Raw genomic sequence first — 21,890 nt, 5'->3', positions numbered from 1 at the left:
TGGTACACACACACACACACACACACACAGTAGAATATTATTCAGCCATAAAAAGGAATGAAATCACGCCATTTGCAACAACAGGGATGGAGCTAAAGAGTATAATGGTAAGCAAAATAACTCAGAGAAAGACAAACATCATATGATTTCACTCCAATTTGGAATTTAAGAAACAAAACAAATGAGCAAAGGAAAAAAAAAAAAGAGAAAAACCAAGGAACAAACTCTTAACTATAGAGAACAAACTGATGGTTACCAGAGGGGAGGTGGGTGGAACATGGGTGAAGTAGGTGATAGGGATTAAAGTGTATACTCAAGAGCACTGAGTAATGTATAGAATTTTACCACTATATTGTACACACAAAACTAATGTAACATTGTATGTTAACTATACTGGAATTAAATTTTTAAAAACTTAGTTAAAAATAATTTTACAAAGATATTAAATCAAGAAAGATCTGGGTAAGTTTCTTAGATGTAAAAAAAAAAAGACAAAAAAACTAACTAAATAAATAAATTACCTAAAATTTGAAACTGGAGTATAGGATTTAGGGGTGAGGAAGCAGGAAGCAAAAGACATTTGTTGTTGTTATTATTATTATTATACAGTTGAGGAATTATTTATTTTTTCATTTTAACTATGATTTATCAAGACAGGATACATTAATCAAGACAGAGAGATGCTGGCATAAAGTTTACATTACATTGTTCAAGTTATTTTAATCAAGACAGGGAGATACTGGCTTATGGAGTAAAAATAGATTAATGGAATAGAATTGAGATCTCAGAAATAAATCCTGACATATGAAGTCAACTGACTTTCAAAAAAGGGTTCCGAGAAAATTCAATGGTAAGAAATAGTATTTTCAACAGATCCTGCTAGGACAACTGGATATCCACATATAAAAGAATGAAGTGAGACCCCCTCCATCAGACCATATACAAAACGAATGCAAAATGGATTGTATCTAAATGTAAGCGCTAAACCTAAAAACTGTTAGAAGAAAATGCAGATATAAGTCTTTTCTTTTGTTTTTTGGGTTTTTTGGTTGTTTTTTAAACTCGATTAGCCAACATATAGTACATCATTAGTTTCAGATGTAATGTTCAATAATTTATCAGTTATGTATAACACCCAGTGCTCATCACATCATGTGCCCTACAGATATAAGTCGTCATGACCATAAAATAGGCAATGACTTGCTAGCTTTGGTGCCAAAACACAAGCAACAAGGATAAAATTGATACATGAAATTCACCAAAATTACAACCATTTGTGCTCCAAAGGACACTATCAAGAGAATGAAAAGACAACCCACAGAATGGTAGAAAATATTTGACAATCATATATCTGTAAGGGATTTGAATATGCCTCATTCTAGTTGGGTGATCTTAGGGAGCTTATCTTCCCTTATTGGACCTCAGTTTCCTCTTCTGTGAGACGAGAGTTGGAATAACTGATAATAGAAAGTAGCACTTAAATAGGACTTTATGGTTTATAAAGTGCATTCTTATTCATTTATTATCTTATTTAATCTTCATTATAACTCTGTTATAAAGGCATTCGTATTATTCTCACCTTACAAATAAGGAAGTTTTCTATTGCAACATCACTTTTATGTATGGGGTTCTACCACTGCTTTGCTTTGTAAGACTGCTTTCCTCTCCCCAGGTCCCTGACATCCCATGTCATGATTTTATGGTAGATCTAAGTTGAGCACCATACCACCTGCACATTTTCATGAGCTATAACTTACTTTCCTTTTTTTCTTGTGAAGATTTGCTAAGCCACCTGTTGGGTCATCTGCTCTGTCTGCTGACCCACAGCACACTCTTCCTTTAGGAATAGTTGCCAGTTACTGAACTGGGCAAAAGAGTCTGAGTAACCAAAACCAGCAAGATTCGATTCAACTTCACTCTTCTCCCTTGTGATTTCAGGAGACTGCATGATGACTCGCTTTGGAGGATAAATGCAAATAGTCCTTGATCACTCCTCCTACCTCTGCTAACACTGTGCTCTTCACTCTCCAGAGGAAAAACAAAGACAAAAAGGGGAAGGAGAAAGAGGAAGAAGAAGCAGCACATTTTATTTCCAGTAATTTCCTGAAAGCAGAAATTAAAACTTCAAGTAACATTTGTATATCTGAGGTGATGTGGAACATTGGACTGACCTCTCAGCTTTGACTCAAGCTCCTCCCAAGGCCCTGCCCCTAGCCCTCACTGAAGATGCCCTGAAATGAGCCAGTGGTGGGAAGGAAACAGATCTGAAAATGGTGATACAAAAGCCCAGAGATATGAAATGATCTATACCAGGCCACACAGCTAGAACATGGGAGAGCTAGGTGAAAATATTAGGATTAGGTCTGTCTACTCCTGACTTGATCCTCTTTCTATCATCTTATGATTTATGATCATTCCTGTCCTAAAATCCTTAAGACTGTGGAGAGTGCTGTGTTCCAAGGCTACTTCGTTCCAGTCCTCCCTTGTTCCGGAAATAGTTCTTCTCCCACAGACAAGACTGTAAGGATGAGCTGTGTAACAGTGGCTCTGGTGTGCTGCCCATGAAGCTCAGCCTATGTGGGGGAGAACAAACAGCTGTTAGAGACAACAGAGGTGCTTTGCCACACCCCATCCAGGGACATCTAGGAATGCTAGGGGGAAGGACTGCATTGCCCTTTCTTCATGTCAGCCTCAGAGGACAGAGACTTACACAAGCATTTTTGAGCTGCCTCCAGGAATAGAGTTAAGTTGATTTGGGCTATATCTGGGAATAATGAATTCCCTAAGTAATACAATACAGTGGGAGATAGTACTTCCTAATATTTACTCTCATCTTAGCTCTTTAGCACTTTTGGAGTGGCCCCTTGTGGAAGTGTTCTAAGACTCTGGTCACCAAGACTGGGACTTTCTTAAATATTTTAGCTACTTTAATCATATCCCCTCATATTTGGGTCTCTCCCTATAAGAATTTTCCTGTCTCTCTCTACATCACTCTCCCTGCCACTGATTCATCACCTCCTGTGCCCCCTCTACATTTTCTCCAACTCCACAGTCACTGCCTTAATTTGTGGTGCTGTGGCTTCCACCCAGGTTTTGTACTTTGGAAACAAAATGTCTTCTGGTTTGTTTCCAATACTCCCTCTGAGAATGCCCAAAATTTCTCTGGCCTATTGAACACAATGTCTCATTGGTCCCACTATCTTCTCTGCTGCATCATAATTGATAATTCAGAGACTATCATCCTATAAACATGTTTATGGTCTCTTCAACTCCTCTCTTTCCAAAGGGGAAAATACATTTCTTTATCCTTTCCACAGGAGAGGTCATCTGACATTTTATGCTACTTAAAAAAAAAAACTTAATTGTGACTCATTTTTGCTGGACTGATTATTTTCATGTTTAGAAGAACTTAGTGTCACCTGTGAATGTGGAACTTTATAATGTATTATTTTCTTCATATCATTTATTAAGCCACTGATGAAGACCAATCCCGGGGTGCCTGGGTGGCTCAATTGGTTAAGCAGCTGCCTTCATCTCAGGTCATGATCCCAGGGTCCTGGGATTGAGCCCCACGTCAGTCTCCCTGCTCAGTGGCGAGTCTACTTCTCCCTCTCCCTCTGCCTGCCTCTCTGCCTACTTGTGCTCTCTATCTCTCTGTCAAATAAATAAAAAATAAAATCTTTAAAAAAAAAGACCAATTCCATTGTCTATTTTTATGGGATTCTCCTTTTTATACTCTTCCATACATAGACTGTGTTTATGATCTATTTGTGATCTAAAATAAAAAAAAAGTTCCTTGACTTACTTTGTAGTACATGATGTTGATTTTTCTACAATAAATTATAATTATAATTTATACCCATTGTTTTCCCCAAAATATGTTTTATATTGCTTAAACAATGTTAACTGGCAGGTCAGGGATGAGTTCCTCTTTTAAAAATTCTTCCTATTTTATAAATGTGTTAACAGTTTTTGTAACAAGCCCAGTCTTTATTATAAATCCTCCTCCCCAGGTAGGAGTAAGGAGTGTACCATTGTCAGTGCCCCTGACTCCTCTGCATCCTAACTTACCTCACTCCCTCTTTGTACAGGGGTCCAGTGGCCATTCACTCAGTCTACATTTAGTTACAGCTTACATATTTTGACAAAGGATTTTCTAATTTTACCTTGGGATTCTTCAAATTCTGAGACAAATAATATCTTGACTAAATGACAACATAAGCACATCTGGTTTTGAAAATCAGGTAAGTCTAGTTAATGCTAACCTTCTAAAAACATATCCACAAATCAGATATCCATTGTCCAAGTGATAAGGATTCATTGAGGTTCAGCTTGAATGTGTTCTGGTGATTTGAGGCTTGCCCTGAGCCCACCAAACTCCTGCAAAGGAGTGCAATGATCAGAGCCAGATATCATTCCAGAGTAAAGTTTGAACATCTCAATCTGATATCCAGGTATCCCTACAGCCTGCACTTGTGGGCCTTTCCATTCCTACCTCTGCCTCCATTTCCACCATTATTCCCCACCCAGACTATGAGCATCCCTACCTCTTTGTTCTTGAACACAGAGTGTATACTAACTTGCAGTATTGATCAATTCTATACTGTGTATATCCTGTTTGCTCAAATAGATGGGAAGCTACTTAAAAGGGGGTAGCATGTCTCCCATCTCTTTGAAACCCCACATTTAATAAATGTTTCAAAAAGGTAAAAAATGTCAAAATATTTATAGTATCTATGTATTTGCCCACACATTCTCTTTTGCTATAAGAGCATTTAGTCTACCATGTCTGAATTAGGTAATAACTTATTCATTGACAAGTGAGAACAATTCCCCATTATAATCATTGTATTAGGAAATCCATTGTGGGAAGGGATTTCAGGGTGGTTGCTTTTCACTTCCTCCAATAAAATCTTGTAGTCAATAATTTTTTTCTGTCCTTTCCTAAGAAAGGTGTAAACCCAGCCTTCCATTCACTGAGGGCAAAATCACTTTAACAGCTATAGGTTTAGCCACAGAAAAACCACTCAGCTTCTAAAAAACAGGCAAACAATTTCCCAAATTGGCAATCTGGCAGCAGTATAACATTGAGGACACTTTCTCAACTCAGCTGAGAAAACTCAGGAAGGACCACATGGAGGAACAGAGGACAAAAGTTTTATGGTCTGCTGGGAATGTGTCAAAGAAAATCAGATAGCAAATGAAATGAGGTTTGTCAGTCACCCCACTGGTTTCAGGGGCACACTGTGCTCACTGCTATTCCTGTGGAATAAGTCACTCCTTGCAGCACCCACCAGCTCAAGTTTAATCAGCTTCACAACAGCCTAGGAGAAAGCATCACTACGTCCTCTCATAAAAGATGGGCACCTGAGGCAACAAAGCTTAGAGGAAGAACTACGGGTTACACAGGTAAGGAGAGAACCAAGGAATGGCACTCGTGGGAGGGGAGGAAAGGAGATACCCAGGGGAAAGGGAAGTGAAGCCTATTGAGCAGCCCATGGTGATCTGGTGATCAGTCCAAAGCTGATGAATCCACATGTGACAAGGTTCGGAGACCACCTTCTCCTACTACTCTTCACTGCCAGCCTCCTCATCGCTGTCCTCCCCCAGAGGAAATTCCCTTGTGGGCTTCTGAGTTGCACACATCCGAGTCTCCATGGCACAGTCCTGGCTCAAAATTGCCTGAAGCATGACACAGGAAGAGAAATTACTGCATATCTTTTACCAGTCTCCCTGTTCCCTTCCCTCACTAGTCCATCCACGTCTAGTGTTGCTCAAGAAAGATTCAAGAAACAAGCATAAGATTCTTTTTCTGCTTCATTTGCAGGCACAGACCTCCCAAGGCACCTAGGTGTAGCAATCCTGGTCAAGACAAATATCTGGTATGTTTTAAATTGAATCATAACAGTGGTAGTGTAAGCTATAGCAGGGAGCCAGCTGAAACTGGTACTATCCCCTATCAGACCTCTCTGTCTTTTTTCGTCCCTGTGATCAGCCCCTACATCCATCATTAAGCCACCCAGACCCTTAGGGTCCTCATGCTGCAATAAAGTATCTTATTAACTAAAATCACAAGTTATGGTTCTCTTCTCTGGGGTTTTGTACTTTAAAGGATGACCTGCTAAGGGTAATGGCAGACATGAATGAATGAATGAATGAATGAATGAATGAGCCCAGTGGAATTTTGCCCACCTTGAGGAGATAATGTATTAACTCACATTTTACTGGTAACTAAAGTATAGGATGCCTTTGATGGCCCCTGCCCCCAACTCTTTATAAGCTTCTCATTTTTGTTCTTTACTTAGGGCCCTTCTTAACCACCCAGTATAAGAGGAGAAGTGGTTAGTAAAGAAGGGAAAATAAGGAAGAGCACAAAGGAAAAATAAAGATGAAAATGGGATCAGAAAATATGGCAAAGCAAAAATGACTTCCAAAGAGGGAGGAAATAGCATACGATGAAAAGCAATGAGAGAGATGAAAAACAAACAAATAAACAGAAGATTATTATTCTTTTAGCAACAGTCAGAGCCCCTTACAAGATTTTCCTCCTTGGCTGGGGGGCTTCTCAGGTAGTAGCAGAGAGGAGCATAGATGATGTTGATGACCCCAATGATGACCATAAGCCAAGGGAAGCCAATGGCATGCACAATGGCACCCCCAGTGGATGGGCCTGTGAGGAATAAACCAAATTCACAAGTGTTTATTGACCCTTGATCACAAAGAAAACACTATGCAAGGGGCAATGGGTGGCCCAGAGGATGTCCCAAAGTCAAATATCTCCAGAACCCTGGGAGAATCAGCCTCCTGGCTTTACTCTCTGCTGGTAAACAGTAGATAAGAGAAAATAGGACACCAAGTCCTGGGTGCTCCCCTCTCCCCTGCCAACATACCTATAGCAAAGCCCATACAAAAAGCCACATCAGCTATGGCATAGACACTCCCATACACTGATGTGTGATGCAGGTCCACCAAGTGTCCCATTATGGGCATCATAGAGGAATCAACCATGCCTGTGGCAAAAGGAAACAGGACACTGTCAGCTCTACCCACAGTCCCTTCTCTTTTCTGTGGCACCCTTCCTTCTTCTCCTCCCTTTAGTCTATTCCCTTTGCCTGCTATCCTCCCACTCAGCACTAACACCTATTCCTGGTCGGAGTTAGGAGCCCACACCTTTGCCATCCACCCTCCTGCTTCTTCTGCCTTTCCATATACCTCCTCTGATCTGACCCAAAGCCAAAATTCAGGGGCTTTTTGTCTCCTTTAAAAGTACTCTTACCTATGGAAAAGCCAAGCCCTGCATTGGGGCCAATGAGACCAAAAATATTGTGAGCCAGAGGAACCTGCAGCAGGGAAGAAGGAAGAGTTTATCAGGAGTCCAATTAGTTACCACAAAAACAGAGGGTTTTGACATGATAAACATTTATTAACCATGTGCTATGTACCACATATATTATCTATCTGGATTATCACTTATCCTTATGAAGAACAATCTTTACCTTTATTTTAAAATATGAAAGCTAGATTGGTGCCATTTGGGTTAAATGCCCTATCCAAAGTTAAAAAGCTAGTAAGTGGCAAGATTAAGTCTAAATCTCAGATTTGACTCCATTATACATAATAATGGACCTCTTCTATTGCATGAATTCTTCTTCCACTTCCTTTAACCCCCCTCCCAGACATACTTCTGTCCTCACTCTTCACTGAATGGAGTTTCCTCTCAACAACATTCAAAGGTTTTAATTAAATCCTAATTTGGTAGCTACTGGAGCAAGAAGACAAAGAAAAGACACCAACAACCAATTACCAATAACAGATTAAAGAAAAATATCTAGAGGAGCAGGTGGCATGGTTTGGGGTGCTGCTTCAGCAAGCTTGTGAAACTCATTCCCAAACCTCCAATGAAAGACTTCTTTCCTCTTTCACCACTTCCTTAGGTCCCTCCCTGAACACCTGTTACCTAAATCTGCTACCCCAACACATTTACCCCTCAGAGGTTTAACATACCATCTAGATGTTTGTGGCTAATAAAATTTTAGGGATTATTCCTCAAAAGATATTTATAGTTTATCAATAGTTTGGGTTAAGGTTTACTGTGGGCCCACTGTGTGCTGTAGTTTATATGGACAGTCCTATGAGAGGCTATCAGAACCCTCTCTATACCGATGAGGATACTAAACAAAAAGAGGTGACATATCTAGCTCAAGATCCTACAAGCAGCAAGGGGCAAAGCTGGGAATGAATGTGGAATTCATGCTCCTGATCAAGACTTCCAGCCTTTCTTGAACACTGTACTCAGTGCTTTACAGCTCTAGTCTCATCTCCTTTAAGCCTAGGAGGCAAGTGTGCTTATGATCCCCAATATGGGGAGGAGAAAATAAAGGCTTAGAGAGCTTGAAGGGGGCTCTTGAAAATAGGAAAGCTCTTCTTTTTTTCTTTTTCTACCAAACATTCTGGCACCAGAGACTGCAACTCATACGATGGTTCCCCTGGTGGCTTATGAGGTCCTGTTAGGGTGAGATAAGTAAATTAAGCCATAAAATGAACCACTTTGATGGCCCCATAAATAGATGACAACATGAATTGTTTCATGTGGCCGTACATAGTGCCTCAGACCTCTGGCTACAGCTGCTCCCTTCTTCTCTCCTTCCCCACCTCCTTTAATGGGATGCTTGGTGGCATCTCTCCCAGAGCTAAATTCTTACCCATGCAGAAAGAGTTTCCAACAGTCATTGCCAAGTTAAGCTCCTGTTCATTTTAAAGGAAAATGGTATTTAAATGTCTGGGTCTCTCTCTCTCTCCCTTTCTCTCCTTCTCTCCTAGACCTTATTATACTTACACAAAGCAAGCTGGTGCCTACTACAATCATCCCAATCAGGGAGCACAGCCACCTGGAAGAAAAGAGCCATCAGCAAACTGTGCTAAAGGGAGAAATCCCTTCTACCTGCCACTCTATCTCCACAACACTAGTCAGTCCTACACCCCGAATTCCAGGAACCCCTTAGGATGTGAGAAGATGATGACATCTCTACATGATCTGTTTATAACGAGGTGAGCCCTTTCCCTGCCCTCCTCCTTGCCTGGCTCCATATCTCTTTCCATAGTAGAAGCAGAGGAGGTGCAATGGGACATATTCTTTCTTCCCCTAGCAGAGGAATCAGCTTACTCAGAAGGTTCCTGCCCCTTGGAAGTAACCTTCAAACTTAATTCATGCTGTTTCCCAATTCAGACTACCTCTCACCTATTCATAGTTTATCTGGTCTTCAAGGTCCATCTCAAAACCCACAAAAAATACCAAACTTCTTTCCTTTTCTGATTTCCTATAGTAGGGGTTTTTAAGCTTATCTTAAAAATCTATATGCTGAGCTTCAAAGATATAATTGAAAATTGAAGCTGTTCTCACTGTAGTAGAACAAGATCCAGACTCATACTTTTTAGCCCTCAAACCCTTTCCACTTGGTGGCCTCTGAGGTACCTCTTTAGAACTCTCTAGGGTTCCAGGGAACATAGTTTTACAACCACTGCCCCCAAAGTACTGAGCTTTTTCATAGTTGTTCTCTGTGGTGTTATTTTAGCTCTTCAACTAGACAACAAACATCTGGAAAGTAAAGGTTATCCCTCATATATTCACAACCAACTCAGGGCCTTACTTTATCCATAGCCCCCTCACCACCTACCACTCCTATCCTCCCTGTAGGCAACTTGTATCCATGTGTACTTGTCCTAAACTTTCAACCTCAGAGAAGCTGTTCATTATCCTAGGTGCAGGGACAACCTCAAAAAGGCTCTCCCATCTTACATTCCTGTTACTCTCCACAGATTCCCAGACTACATACCGACCCAACTTGTTGGCCAACACACCAAAGAGATTGGTGCCAATGAGGTAGGACACACTGGCAGGCAAGAAAGCTAGACCTGTAGAAAGACACAGTTCTAAGATTAGGACATGCCCAGTTTACTATAAAATACTTTATTTGCTGTAAGATAGTGAAGTCTCTCTGTTACCTTCAAGGATTCCAAACCACATTGTTTTGTGTGTTGGAGATCCTTGTGCAAACCCAGAACAGTTAACATGAGGCTCTATACTTCCATCTTCCTCAGGAGCTGGGCTTTGTTTAGCTTTAATACAATGTACTCCCAGCTCCCCACTTAGATTTCCTAAAGAATGGCCCTAATGAGCCATTCTCATGTATAAAATCCTTCTGATTATCAGCATAAGAACATCATCAGCCTTACAGAAAGAAATACATATTTCCTGGGAAATGAAATTCCTGCCTTGCTATTCACCTTTCTTTCCATTGCTCTGGTAGTGATCTTGGATAAGTTACTAAACCTTTCTGAGCTTTAACATCCACATCTAGCAAAAACAAAGCTATGATTCTATCATACCAATTTACACTGAGGAGCAAATTGGATAGCATATTTAAAAGTATTTTGTAAACTGAAGCACTGGTCACATTGCTTTCTCTGACAGTAGAGTCAAGTGCTCTAGAGCATGAGCTTTGAATCCACACAGTTCTGGGTTGAAACTGTGGTTTGGCTACATTTAGCTCTGTGACTTTGGGCACCTTACCCTCCCTCAGTCTCATTCATTCATTCAGTACTTTTAATGAGCTCTTACTATGTGTCAGGTGTTCTAAGATTAGAGGGGTAAATAAGCTAGACAAAATCTTAGCTTTTGGGGAGTTTACATTCCAAGGGAGGGAGCCAGACAATAAACAAGTGAACAAATGAAGGAAAAAGATAATTTAGAAAAATATTAAGTTGTGTAAAAACATTTAATGTTGTGGCATGGAAGTGTGATCAGGAATAGAGCTAACTTCAATTTGGTGTCTGGTAAGGCTTTTTTGAGGAGATGACATTTAAACTGAGATCTGAATAACCAAAACAGAACATTCCAAGCAGAAACAAACAAATAAACAAATAAAAACATCTAATGCAAATACAAAGAAATTAAAGAAGAAACTATTTGTCTGTTATAAGAATAGAAAGGAGGTCTGTGTGGCTGAAGCACAATGAGCAAAGTGAAGAGTAATAGAAAATGTAGGCCTAGAATTTGGAATTTATTCCAAGTGCAATGGGAAACTTTGAAGAGGAATGACATATTTTAATTTACATTTTTTTCAAGCCCTCTGGTAGTGGTTAGAAGAATGGGTTCACAGGACAAGACTATTTGAAGAACCCAGGAAGAAAGAGATAATGCCTCAGCTTAGATGTCATGATGGAAAGAAGTGAATAAAACAAGAGGTATTATTATGGTGGTAGAGTCAGTGGAATTTTCTGTTGGATTGGGTATGGGCATAGTGGGAGTGAGAGAAAAAGAAATCAAGGATCGCTCATGTTGTCTTACTCAGTTGGGTAACTAGAGATGGAGGAAGAACTTAGGGAAACATGAAAGGTTTAAAATGCATATTAGAAATCCAACTGGAGATGTCAGGCAGTTGGTGTACAGGTCTAGACTTCCCAGGACAGATCCTAAGCACAGATATACATGTTTAACTGATTGGTTTATACATGGTTCTTTAAGCCATAGGAAGGGGGGTGAGCAAGATGGAGGAGGAGTAGGAGACCTAAATTTCGTCTGGTCCCAAGAATTCAGCTAGATAGGTATCAAACCATTCTAAACACCTACAAACTCAACAGGAGATTAAAGAAAAGAATAGCAGCAACTCTCTGAACAGAAAAGCGACCACTTTCTGGAAGGTAGGACGTGCAGAGAAGTGAATCCAAGGCAGTATTTGGGAAGACAGACCGAGGGGGGAGGGAACCAGCTACCGGCAAGTGATAGAGCAGCAGAGCACAAAATCGGAACTTTTAGAAGTCTGCACCGCTGAGGGATGTTGCTCCAGTGGCTAAGCAGGGGGTGGAACCCTCACTGGGACAGTGTGGTCTCAGGATCCTCGGAGTCACAGAAAGACCGGGGGTGCCTGAGTGCGGCAGAGCTCCTAGGTATCAGAGCAGGGAAGCCAGCTGCAAAGATGGAGCTGAGGAGTGGGCTGTCAGCTCAGCATTGCCATAAACTGTGATCCACGGCACAGTCGGGCCACTGCTCTTCCAGCAGGGACCCAACAAGTGGCAGATCCGGGGAGACTCCCCTTCCTCCCCCAGGGAGGAGCGGCACAGGAGTGCACTGCAGGAATCTGCTGGGTTTGGAGACTCCAAATGGGGTGCTGTGCCAGAGATAGAAATGCTCAGTCACAGGCCAGGTGAGCACGGAGTGCGGCTGGAGAATGGGAAGAAGAGAGTGATTGACAGCTTTTCTCTGGGGGCACACGGAGGAGCGGGGCCTCGAGCTCTTGACTCCTCCAGGGTCAGTGATTGGGAGGCTGCCATTTTCATTCTAGTCCTCCAAAGCTGTATGGAAAGTTTGCAGGAAATAAAAGCTACCAGAGCAAATCTGAGCAGATTACTTAGCCCAGCCCCTATGAGGGTGGGGCAATTCTGCCTCAGGCAAAGACATTTGAGAATCATGGCAACAGGCCCCTCCCCCAGAAGACCAGCAAAAACAGCCAGCCAAAACCAAGTTTACCAATCAATGAGAATGGAAAAACCCCAGCGCTAGGGGAATACAGCACAGAGAATTCATGGCTTTTTTCCTCCTGATTCTTTAGTCTTTCAAAATTAATTTTTTAAATTTTCTTTATTTTTTCTTTTTCTATTTTTTTAATTTTTCTTTTTCCCTTTTTGAACCAACATCTTAACAATTCTTTTTTAAAAAATATTTTTATTTTTCATTTTTATTTTTTTTAAGATTTTATTTATTTATTTGACAGTGAGAGACACAGCGAGAGAGGGAACACAACCAGCAGGAGTGGGAGAGGAAGAAGCAGGCTTCCCACTGAGAAGGGAGCCTGATGTGGAGCTCGATTCCAGGACCCTGGGATCATGACCTGAGCTGAAGGCAGAAGCTCAACAACTGAGCCACCCAGGCGCCCCTTATTTTTCATTTTTAGAGTCATATTCTATCCCTTCATTGTAGTTAACCTTAGTTTTTGTATATATATGTTATCTTTTTAAAATTTGGGGATACAGTTTCTTCTAACAGACCAAAATATACCCTAAATCTCCAGTGTAAGACTTTGTTCTAGTCTCCTGCCTGATCACATTCTCTCCCTTTTGTTTTTTTTAATTGCTTTTCCTTTTTTCAACCAACTTCTTATCTTATCAATTCCTTTTATAAAATCTTTTATAATTTTCATCTTTACAGTCATATTTCATCCCTTCATCGTATTTACCCTTATTTTTATACATATATAAGTTTTTCTTTATTTAAAATTTTGGGAGGCACTTTCTTCTAACGGACCAATATATGCCCAAAATCTAGTGTGTGGCACTGATCTATTCACCAGCCTGATCATATTTGATCATATTCTATTTTTTTTCTTTCTTTCCCTTACTTTTACCCCCCAGTTTCAGGTCTTTTCTGATTTGTTTAGTGTATATTATTCTGGGTTTGTTTTTACCACATTAGCATTTTGATCTCTCATTCATCTATTCTCCTCTGGACAAAATAACAAGACAGAAAAAAATCACCTCAGAAAAAAGAACAAGAGGCAGTACTGACTGCCAGGGACCTAATCAATATGGACATTAGTAAGATGTCAGATTTAGAGTTCACAATGACAATTATAAAAATACAGCCGAGCTTGAAAAAAGCATGGAAGTTATTAGAGAAACCCTTTCTGGAGAAATAAAAGAACTAAAATCTAACCAAGTCAAAATCAAGAAGGCTATTAATGAGGTGAAATCAATATGGGAGGCTCTAACTGCTAGGATAAATGAGGCAGAAGAGAGAATTAGTGATATAGAAGACCAAATGATGGAAAATAAAGAAGCTGAGAAAAAGACAGATAAACAACTACTGGATCACGAGGGCAGAATTCGAGAGATAAGTGATACCATAAGATAAAACAATATTAGAATATTTGGGATCCCAGAAGAAGAAGAAAGAGAGAGAGGGGCAGAAGGTATATTGGAGCAAATTATAGCAGAGAACTTCCCTAATTTGGGGAAGGAAACAGGCATCAAAATCCAGGAAGCACAGAGAACCCCCCTCAAAATCAATAAAAGTAGGTCAACACCCCAACATCTAATAGTAAAACCTACAAGTCTCAGAGACAAAGAGAAAATTCTGAAAGCAGCTCGGGACAAGAAATCTGTAACCTACAATGGTAGAAACATTAGATTGGCGACAGACCTATCCACAGAGACCTGGCACGCCAGAAAGGACTGGCATGATATATTCAGAGCACTAAATGAGAATAATATGTAGCCAAGAATACTATATCCAGCTAGGCTGTCATTGAAAATAGGAGAGATAAAAACTTCCAGGACAAACAAAACCTAAAAGAATTTGCAGACACCAAACGAACCCTAAAAGAAATATTGAAAGGGGTCCTCTAAGCAAAGAGAGAGCCTAAAAGTAACATAGACCAGAAAGGAATAGAGGCAATATACAGTAATAGTCACCTTGCAGGCAATAAAATGACACCAAATTCATATCTTTCAATAGTTATCCTGAATATAAATGGGCTAAATGCCCCAATCAAAAGACACAGGCTATCAGATTGGATTAAAAAAAAGACCCATGAATATGCTGCCTGCAAGAGACTCATTTAGATGCAAAGACACCCCCAGATTGAAAGTGAGGGGTTGGAAAACCATTTACCATGCTAATGGACACCAAAAGAAAGCTGGGGTGGCATTCCTTATATCAGACAAATTAGATTTTAAACCAAAGACTGTAATAAGAGATGAGGAAGGACACTATATCCTACTTAAAGGGTCTATCCAACAAGAAGATCTAACAATTGTAAATATCTATGCCCCTAACATGGGAGCAGCCAATTATATAAGGCAATTAATAACAAAAGCAAACAAACACATCAACAACAATACAATAGTGCAGGACTTTAACACCCACCTCACTGAAAAGGACAGATCATTTAAGCAAAAGATCAACAAGGAAATAAAGACTTTAAATGACACACTGACCAAAAGGACTTCACAGATCTATTCAGAACATTCCATCCCAAAGGAACAGAATACTCATTCTTCTCTAGTGCCCATGGAACATTCTCCAGAATAGATCACATCCTTGGTCACAAATCAGGTCTCATTTGCTACCAAAAGATTGGGATCATTCCCTGCATATTTTCAGACCACAATGCTTTGAAACTAGAACTCAATCAGAAAGTCAGAAAGAAGTCAAATACGTGGAGGTTAAAGAGCATCTTACTAAAGAATGAATGGGTCAACCAGGAAATTAAAGAAGAATTAAAAAAATTCATGGAAACACGAATTCATGGAAACAAATGAAAATGAAAATACAACTGTTCAAAATCTTTGGGATGCAGCAAAAGCAGTCCTAAGAGGAAAGTATATAGCAATACAAGCCTTTCTCAAGAAACAAGAAAGGTCTCAAATACACAACCTAACCTTAGACCTAAAGGAGCTGGAGAAAGAACAGCAAATAAAGCCTAAACCCAGCAGGAGAAGAGAAATAATAAAGATCAGAGAGGAAATCAATGAAATAGAAACCAAAAGAACAGTAGAACAGATCAAAGAAACTAGGAGCTGGTTCTTTGAAAGAATTAACAAGATTGATAAACCCTTGGCCAGACTTATCCAAAAGAAAAGAGAAATGACCCAAATCAACAAAATCATGAATGAAAGAGGAGAGATCACAACCAATGCCAAAGAAATACAAACAATTATAAGAACATATTATGAGCAACTCTATGCCAGCAAATCAGATAATCTGGAAGAAACGGATGTGTTCCTAGAGATGCATCAGCTACCAGAACTGAACCAGGAAGAAATAGAAAACCTGAACAGACCTATAACCACTAAGGAAATTGAAGCAGTCATCAAAAATCTCCCAACAAACAAAAGCCCAGGGCCAGATGGCTTCCCAGGGGAATTCTATCAGACATTTAAAGAAGAATTAATACCTATTCTTCTGAAACTGTTCCAAAAGACAGAAATGGAACGAAAACTTCCAAACTCGTTTTATGGGGCCACCATTCCCTTTATCCCCAAACCAAAGACCCCACCCAAAAGGAGAATTATAGACCAATATCCTTGATGAATATGTATGCAAAAATTCTCACCAAAATACTAGCCAATAGGATCCAACAGTACATTAAAAGGATTATTCACCATGACTAAGTGGGATTTATCCCTGGGCTGCAAGGTTGGTTTCACATCCACAAATCAATCAACGTGATACAATACATTAACAAAAGAAAGAACAAGAATCGTATGATCCTCTCAATAGTTGCAGAAAAAGCATTTGACAAAGTACAACATCCTTTCTTGATCAAAACTCTTCAGAGTATAGGGATAGAGGGTACATACTTCAATATCATAAAAGCCATCTATGAAAAACCCACAGTGAATATCATTCTTAATGGGGAAAAACTGAGAGATTTCCCCCTAAGTCAGGAACATGGCAGGGATGTCCACTATCACCACTGCTATTCAACATAGTATTAGAAGTCCTAGCCACAGCAATCAGACAACAAAAATAAATCAAAGGCATCCAAATCGGCAAAGAAGAAGTCAAACTCTCACTGTTTGCAGATGATATGATACTTTATGTGGAAAACCCAAAAGACTCCACCCCAAAGCTGCTAGAACTCATACAGGAATTCAGTAAAGTGGCAGGATATAAAATCAATGCACAGAAATCAGTGGCATTCCTATACACCAACAACAAGACAGAAGAAAGAGAAAGTAAGGAGTCGATCCCATTTATAATTGCACCCAAAACCATAAGATACCTAGGAATAGATCTAACCAAAGAGGGAAAGAATGTGTACTCAGAAAACTATAAAATACACATGAAAGAAATTGAGGAAGACACAAAGAAATGGAAAAACATTCCATGGTCATGGACTGGAAGAAGAAATATTGTGAAGATGTCAATGCTACCTAGAGCAATCTACACATTCAATGCAATCCCCATTGCATCCATCTACTTTTTTCAAAGAAATGGAACAAATAATCCTAAAATTTGTATGAACCAGAAAAGACCTCGAATAGCCAGAGGGATGTTGAAAAGGAAAAGCAAAGCTGGTGGCATCACAATTCCAGATTTCCAGCTCTATTCCAATGCTGTCATTATCAAGACAGTATGGTACTGGCACAAAAACAGAGACATAGATCAATGGAACAGAATAGAGAGCCCAGAAATGGACCCTCACCTCTACGGTCAACTCATCTTTGACAAAGCAGGAAAGAATATCCAATGGAAAAAAAAAAGAGTCTCTTCAACGAATTCTCTTCAACCAGTCTCTTCAACCAATTTCCCAAGGTGTTGGGAAAATTGGACAGCCACATGCAGAAGAATGAAACTGGACCATTTCCTTACACTACACACAAAAGTAGACTCAAAATGGTTGAAAGACCTAAATGTGAGACAGGAGTCCATCAAAATCCTAAAGGAGAACACAGGCAGTAACCTCTTCGACCTCAGCCACAGCAACTTCTTCCTAGAAACATCGCCAAAGGCAAGGGAAGCAAGGGCAAAAATGAACTATTGGGACCTCATCAAGATAAAAAGCTTTTGCACAGCAAAAGAAAAAGTCCAGAAAACCAAAAGACAACCGACAGAATGGGAGAAGATATTTGCAAATGACATATCAGATAAAGGGGTAGTATCCAAAATCTATAAAGAACTTCTTAAACTCAACAACCAAAGAACAAATGATCCAATCAAAATGGGCAGAAGACATGAACAGACATTTTTCCAAAGAAGACATCCAAATGGCCAAAAGACACATGAAAAAGTGCTCAACATTGCTTGGCAACAGGGAAATCCAAATCAAAACCTCAATGAGATATCACCTCACACCAGTCAGAATGGCTAAAATTAGAAGTCAGGAAAGGACAGATGTTGGTGGGGATGCAGAGAAAGGGGAACCCTCCTACACTGTTGGTGGGAATGCAAGCTGGTGCTGCCACTCTGGAAAACAGTATGGAGGTTCTTCAAAAAATTGAAAATAGAGCTACCATATGATCCAGCAATTATACTACTGGGTATTTACCCCAAAGATACAAATGTAGGGACCCGAAGGGGTACGTGCACCCCAATGTTTATAGCAGCAATGTCCACAGTAGCCAAACTGTAGAAAGAACCAAGATGTCCATCGACAGATGAATGGATAAAGAAGATGTGGTATATATATACAATGGAATATTATGCAGCCATCAAAAGGAATGAGATCTTGCCATTTGCAACGACATGGCTGGAACTGGAGGGTGTTATGCTGAGCGAAATAAGTCAATCAGAGAAAGACATGTATCATATGACCTCACTGATATGAGGAATTCTTAATCTCAGGAAACAAACTGAGGGTTGCTGGAGTGTTGGGGGACGGAGGGATGGGGTGGCTGGGTGATAGACATTGGGGAGCATATGTGCTATCGTGAGCACTGTGAATTGTGCAAGACTGTTGAATCACAGATCTGTACCTTTGAAACAAATAATACAATATAAGTTAAAAAAAAAGAAGATAGAGGGAGGGGAAGAACGAAGGGGGGGAAATAGGAGGGGGAGATGAACCATGAGAGACGATGGACTCTGAAAAACAAACTGAGGGTTCTGGAGGGGATGGGGGGGGAGAATGGGTTAGCTTGGTGATGGGTATTAAAGAGGGCACGTTCTGCATGGAGTACTGGGTGTTATACACAAAGAGGAAATCATGGAACACTACATCAAAAACTAATGATGTAATATATGGTGATTCACATAACAATAAAAAATTAAAAAAAAAAACCTTAATGAGATACAACCTCACACCAGTCAGAATGGCTACAATTAACAAGGCAGGAAATGACAGATGTTGGCGAGGATGTGGAGAAAGTGGAACCCTCCTACACTGTTGGTGGGAGTGCAAGCTGGTGCAGCCACTCTGGAAAACATTATGGAAGTTCCTCAAAAAGTTGAAAATAGAGCTACCGTATGACCCAGCAATTGTACTACTGGGTATTTACCACAAAGATACAAATGTAATGATCTGAAGGGGTTTGTGCACCCCAATGTTTATAGCAGCAATGTCAATAGCCAAATTATGGAAAGAGCCAAGATGTCCATCGACAGAGGAATGGATAAAGAAGAAGTGGTATATATATACAATGGAATATTATGCAGCCATCAAAAAACCAAAACCAAAACAAAACGAAATCTTGCTATTTGCAATGACGTAGCTAGAACTAGAGGGTATTATACTAAGCAACATAAGTCAATCAGAGAAAGACAAGTATCATATGATCTCACTGATAGGAGGAATTATTAATCTCAGCAAACAAACTGAGGGTTGCTGGAGTAGTGGGGGGTGGGAGGGATGGTGTGGCTTGATGATGGACTTTGGGGTGGGTATGTGCTATGGTGCACACTGTGAATTGTGTAAGACTGATAAATCACAGACCTGTACCTCTGAAACAAATAATACATTATATATTAAAAAAAATAGAAGAAGAAGATAGCAGGAGGGGAAAAATGAAGGGGGGATCAGAGGGGGGGACGAACCATAAAAGACTATGGACTCTGAAAAACAAACAGGGTTGTAGAGGGGAGGGGGGGGGGGAATGGGGGTAGCGATTAAGGATGGTATGTATTGCATGGAGCCCTGGGTGTTATATGCAAACAATGAATCATGGAACAGTACACCAAAAACTAATGATGTACTGTATGGTGACTAACATAACATAATAAAATAAAATTTAGAAAAAAAGCCATAGGAAGGGCTGGGATCACCTCTGAAACATCAGATAGAGAAGAATAGAGATCCAAGGTCTGAGCGTTCATGGACTCCTACCTTTAAAAGTTATCAGGGAAGAGGAGATAACAAAGGTGATAAGAAGTAGCCAATGAAATAGTTGAGAGGGGATGGAATGAAAAAGAGGAAGGAGGAGGAGGAGAAGAACAGCAACACCAAGAGGAAGAAGTGGTGGAGGAGGAGGGTGAAGTGGGAGAGGGAGAGGAGGAGAAGGAGAAGTAACGGTGGTGGTGGTGATAGTAGTCGTTGGCCTCTGAAGGGGCTGGGATGCTTTAACTATAAAAAGAAGGCAGTGAATGTGGGTACAGATGCAGGAAAAAGAGTATACTTAGTGATGGGAACATATGAGTTCCCATCTCACTGTTTCTAATTTCTCAATGACTAGGAACTGAGAATGATGAAGGTAAAAGGATGAGGGTGTGGAAGAGATTTGAAGGGATAAGTATAAAACAGTCATTTCAGAAAATGGGAAGGAGAACATAACTGGGGACTTAGAGAAAGATTGTTGGGCAATGTGAAAACCTACTTTAGATTTGTAGCCATAAATGTAGGGTGAGACCAATAGTCTCACTGTGTGTTTTCCCACGGCCCCAAAGCGCTGCTCATGCATAGGTATGGAGTAGGCAACCAGATTGGCTTAACCAGAATCAATGCTGACAACCCCAGAGGGAGAGCAAGGCAAAGGAATTAACAATACTTTCAAAGGAGTAACATCATGATGGACTTCAGGCTGAATAAATGAAAAAGTGAGGACATGAGAAGTGATGCAAATAGAAAACCTCCAAGTGACCAAAATTTGTTGATATGGGGATATTAGAATACCTGAGCAGGGAATATGAGTTAATAATTGGACTGCTTAGAATTAAATTTCAGAGATGATAGAATTAATGCCAAGGTCAAAATTATATAAAGGTTAAGGCAAAAAGGAGAAAAAGATCATTGCAAAAGATTATTGCAAGAAAGTAGATTAAGGAAGAGGCCAAGATGTTGGTAGGGTTATCCACCTGGATATTGAAGCCACCAAAAGTGGTGACAGGAATAATGGAGAAAAGAATATGACCCAGGTGTTGATAATTTTAATGAATGAGAAGGGGTAACTAAGGGGTCAATAGGTGATTGCAATGAAGAGAGGTAGAGGGGAGGTATAATGTAATGACATAATCTTCAAGGCAGTTTGGGTCTTTGAAGGAGAATTAAGAAGAAATGATTCTGGGGTGCCTGGGTGGTTTAGTCAGTTAAGTGTCTGCCTTTGGCTTAGGTCATGATCCCAGCGTCCTTGGATCGAGTCCCGAGTCAGGGTCCCTGCCGGGAGCCTGCTTCTCCCTCTCCCTCTTCCCCTCCACCTGCACGTTTTCACTCTCTCTCTCAAATAAATAAATAAAATCTTAAAAAAAAGAAAGAAGAAGAAGAAGAAGAAGAAGAAGAAGAAGGAGAAGGAGAAGAAGAAATGATTCAGAAGCAGCAAAGGTGAGCAAAGTCTAGGGGAACGTGGATTTTCTCAGGACAGCTGGGAAACTGTTCTCAGGAAACAGATCTCAGGGCAAGATGATGGAAGTATTTAGAGATGAGGCTGAGGACATGGGGACACTTGTCAATGACAGGAGGTTCTACAAGGCCCAGGACTTTTTAGAGGGGGAGATAGGAAATTGGGTTAGATTAAGAAATTTCTGAAATATGGGGATAATAATAATTCCTACCAGAAAGGCTGGTTGTGAGCCTTAAATGAGATAATGTATGCCAGCCATTTTGCACAGTGTTTGACACAGAATAAGTGCCCTCTGAGCATCAGCCTTAACCGTTATTTTCATTAACTGGTGAGTAACAGGGTCAGGACTTGAACCCAGGCCTTTTCCTTCAGATGACTCTGGCATAAGGGACTGCACAGAATCAGCAGTGAGAGTTTCTTCAGGTCTCACTAGCCTCTCTATGCCTTTCTGTACCTACAGGAAACAGTGCTGCCTAATAGAAACTGTCATGATGATTACAATTAAACCTAAAGTCAACAATTCACCAGTTACTGGTTGATAGCTTGTTTGATTTTAATATTCTCTTTGATGGAGTGGAAGTGAAGCATATCTTAGTGTATTTGTCTATTTGTATAGGGCTGCA

General features: G+C 40.2%; 1 protein-coding gene and 1 long non-coding RNA gene across 5 annotated transcripts in view; one reads left to right on the top strand and one right to left on the bottom strand.

Moving 5' to 3' along the window:
- Positions 1-4,966: 4,966 nt before the first annotated feature.
- On the top strand, positions 4,967-9,042 carry LOC112825949 (uncharacterized). The gene is made up of 3 exons (XR_003208817.2): positions 4,967-5,409; positions 5,828-5,882; positions 8,821-9,042. It is a non-coding gene; the product is annotated as an uncharacterized lncRNA (long non-coding RNA).
- The window catches only part of SLC18A1 (solute carrier family 18 member A1), a 29,796-nt gene continuing 13,474 nt past the window's right edge, over positions 5,569-21,890 (bottom strand). For all 4 annotated transcript variants that reach the window (XM_025874028.1, XM_025874029.1, XM_073891250.1 and 1 more), the window contains 6 exons: positions 9,834-9,912; positions 8,837-8,888; positions 7,277-7,340; positions 6,891-7,010; positions 6,537-6,670; positions 5,569-5,682 (listed from right to left, as the gene is read on the bottom strand). In XM_025874028.1, the coding sequence (XP_025729813.1) occupies positions 5,569-5,682; positions 6,537-6,670; positions 6,891-7,010; positions 7,277-7,340; positions 8,837-8,888; positions 9,834-9,912 (563 nt within the window). The remainder of the gene's footprint in view (positions 5,683-6,536; positions 6,671-6,890; positions 7,011-7,276; positions 7,341-8,836; positions 8,889-9,833; positions 9,913-21,890) is intronic.

Source organism: Callorhinus ursinus, unplaced genomic scaffold (genome assembly GCF_003265705.2).
Source record: "Callorhinus ursinus isolate GAN/ISIS: 27379988/994484 unplaced genomic scaffold, GSC_fseal_2.0 scaffold4, whole genome shotgun sequence".
NCBI classification, from domain to species: Eukaryota; Metazoa; Chordata; class Mammalia; order Carnivora; family Otariidae; genus Callorhinus; species Callorhinus ursinus.
The sequence above is the reverse complement of the archived record's forward strand: the minus strand, read 5'-3'. Positions and strand labels throughout refer to the sequence as shown.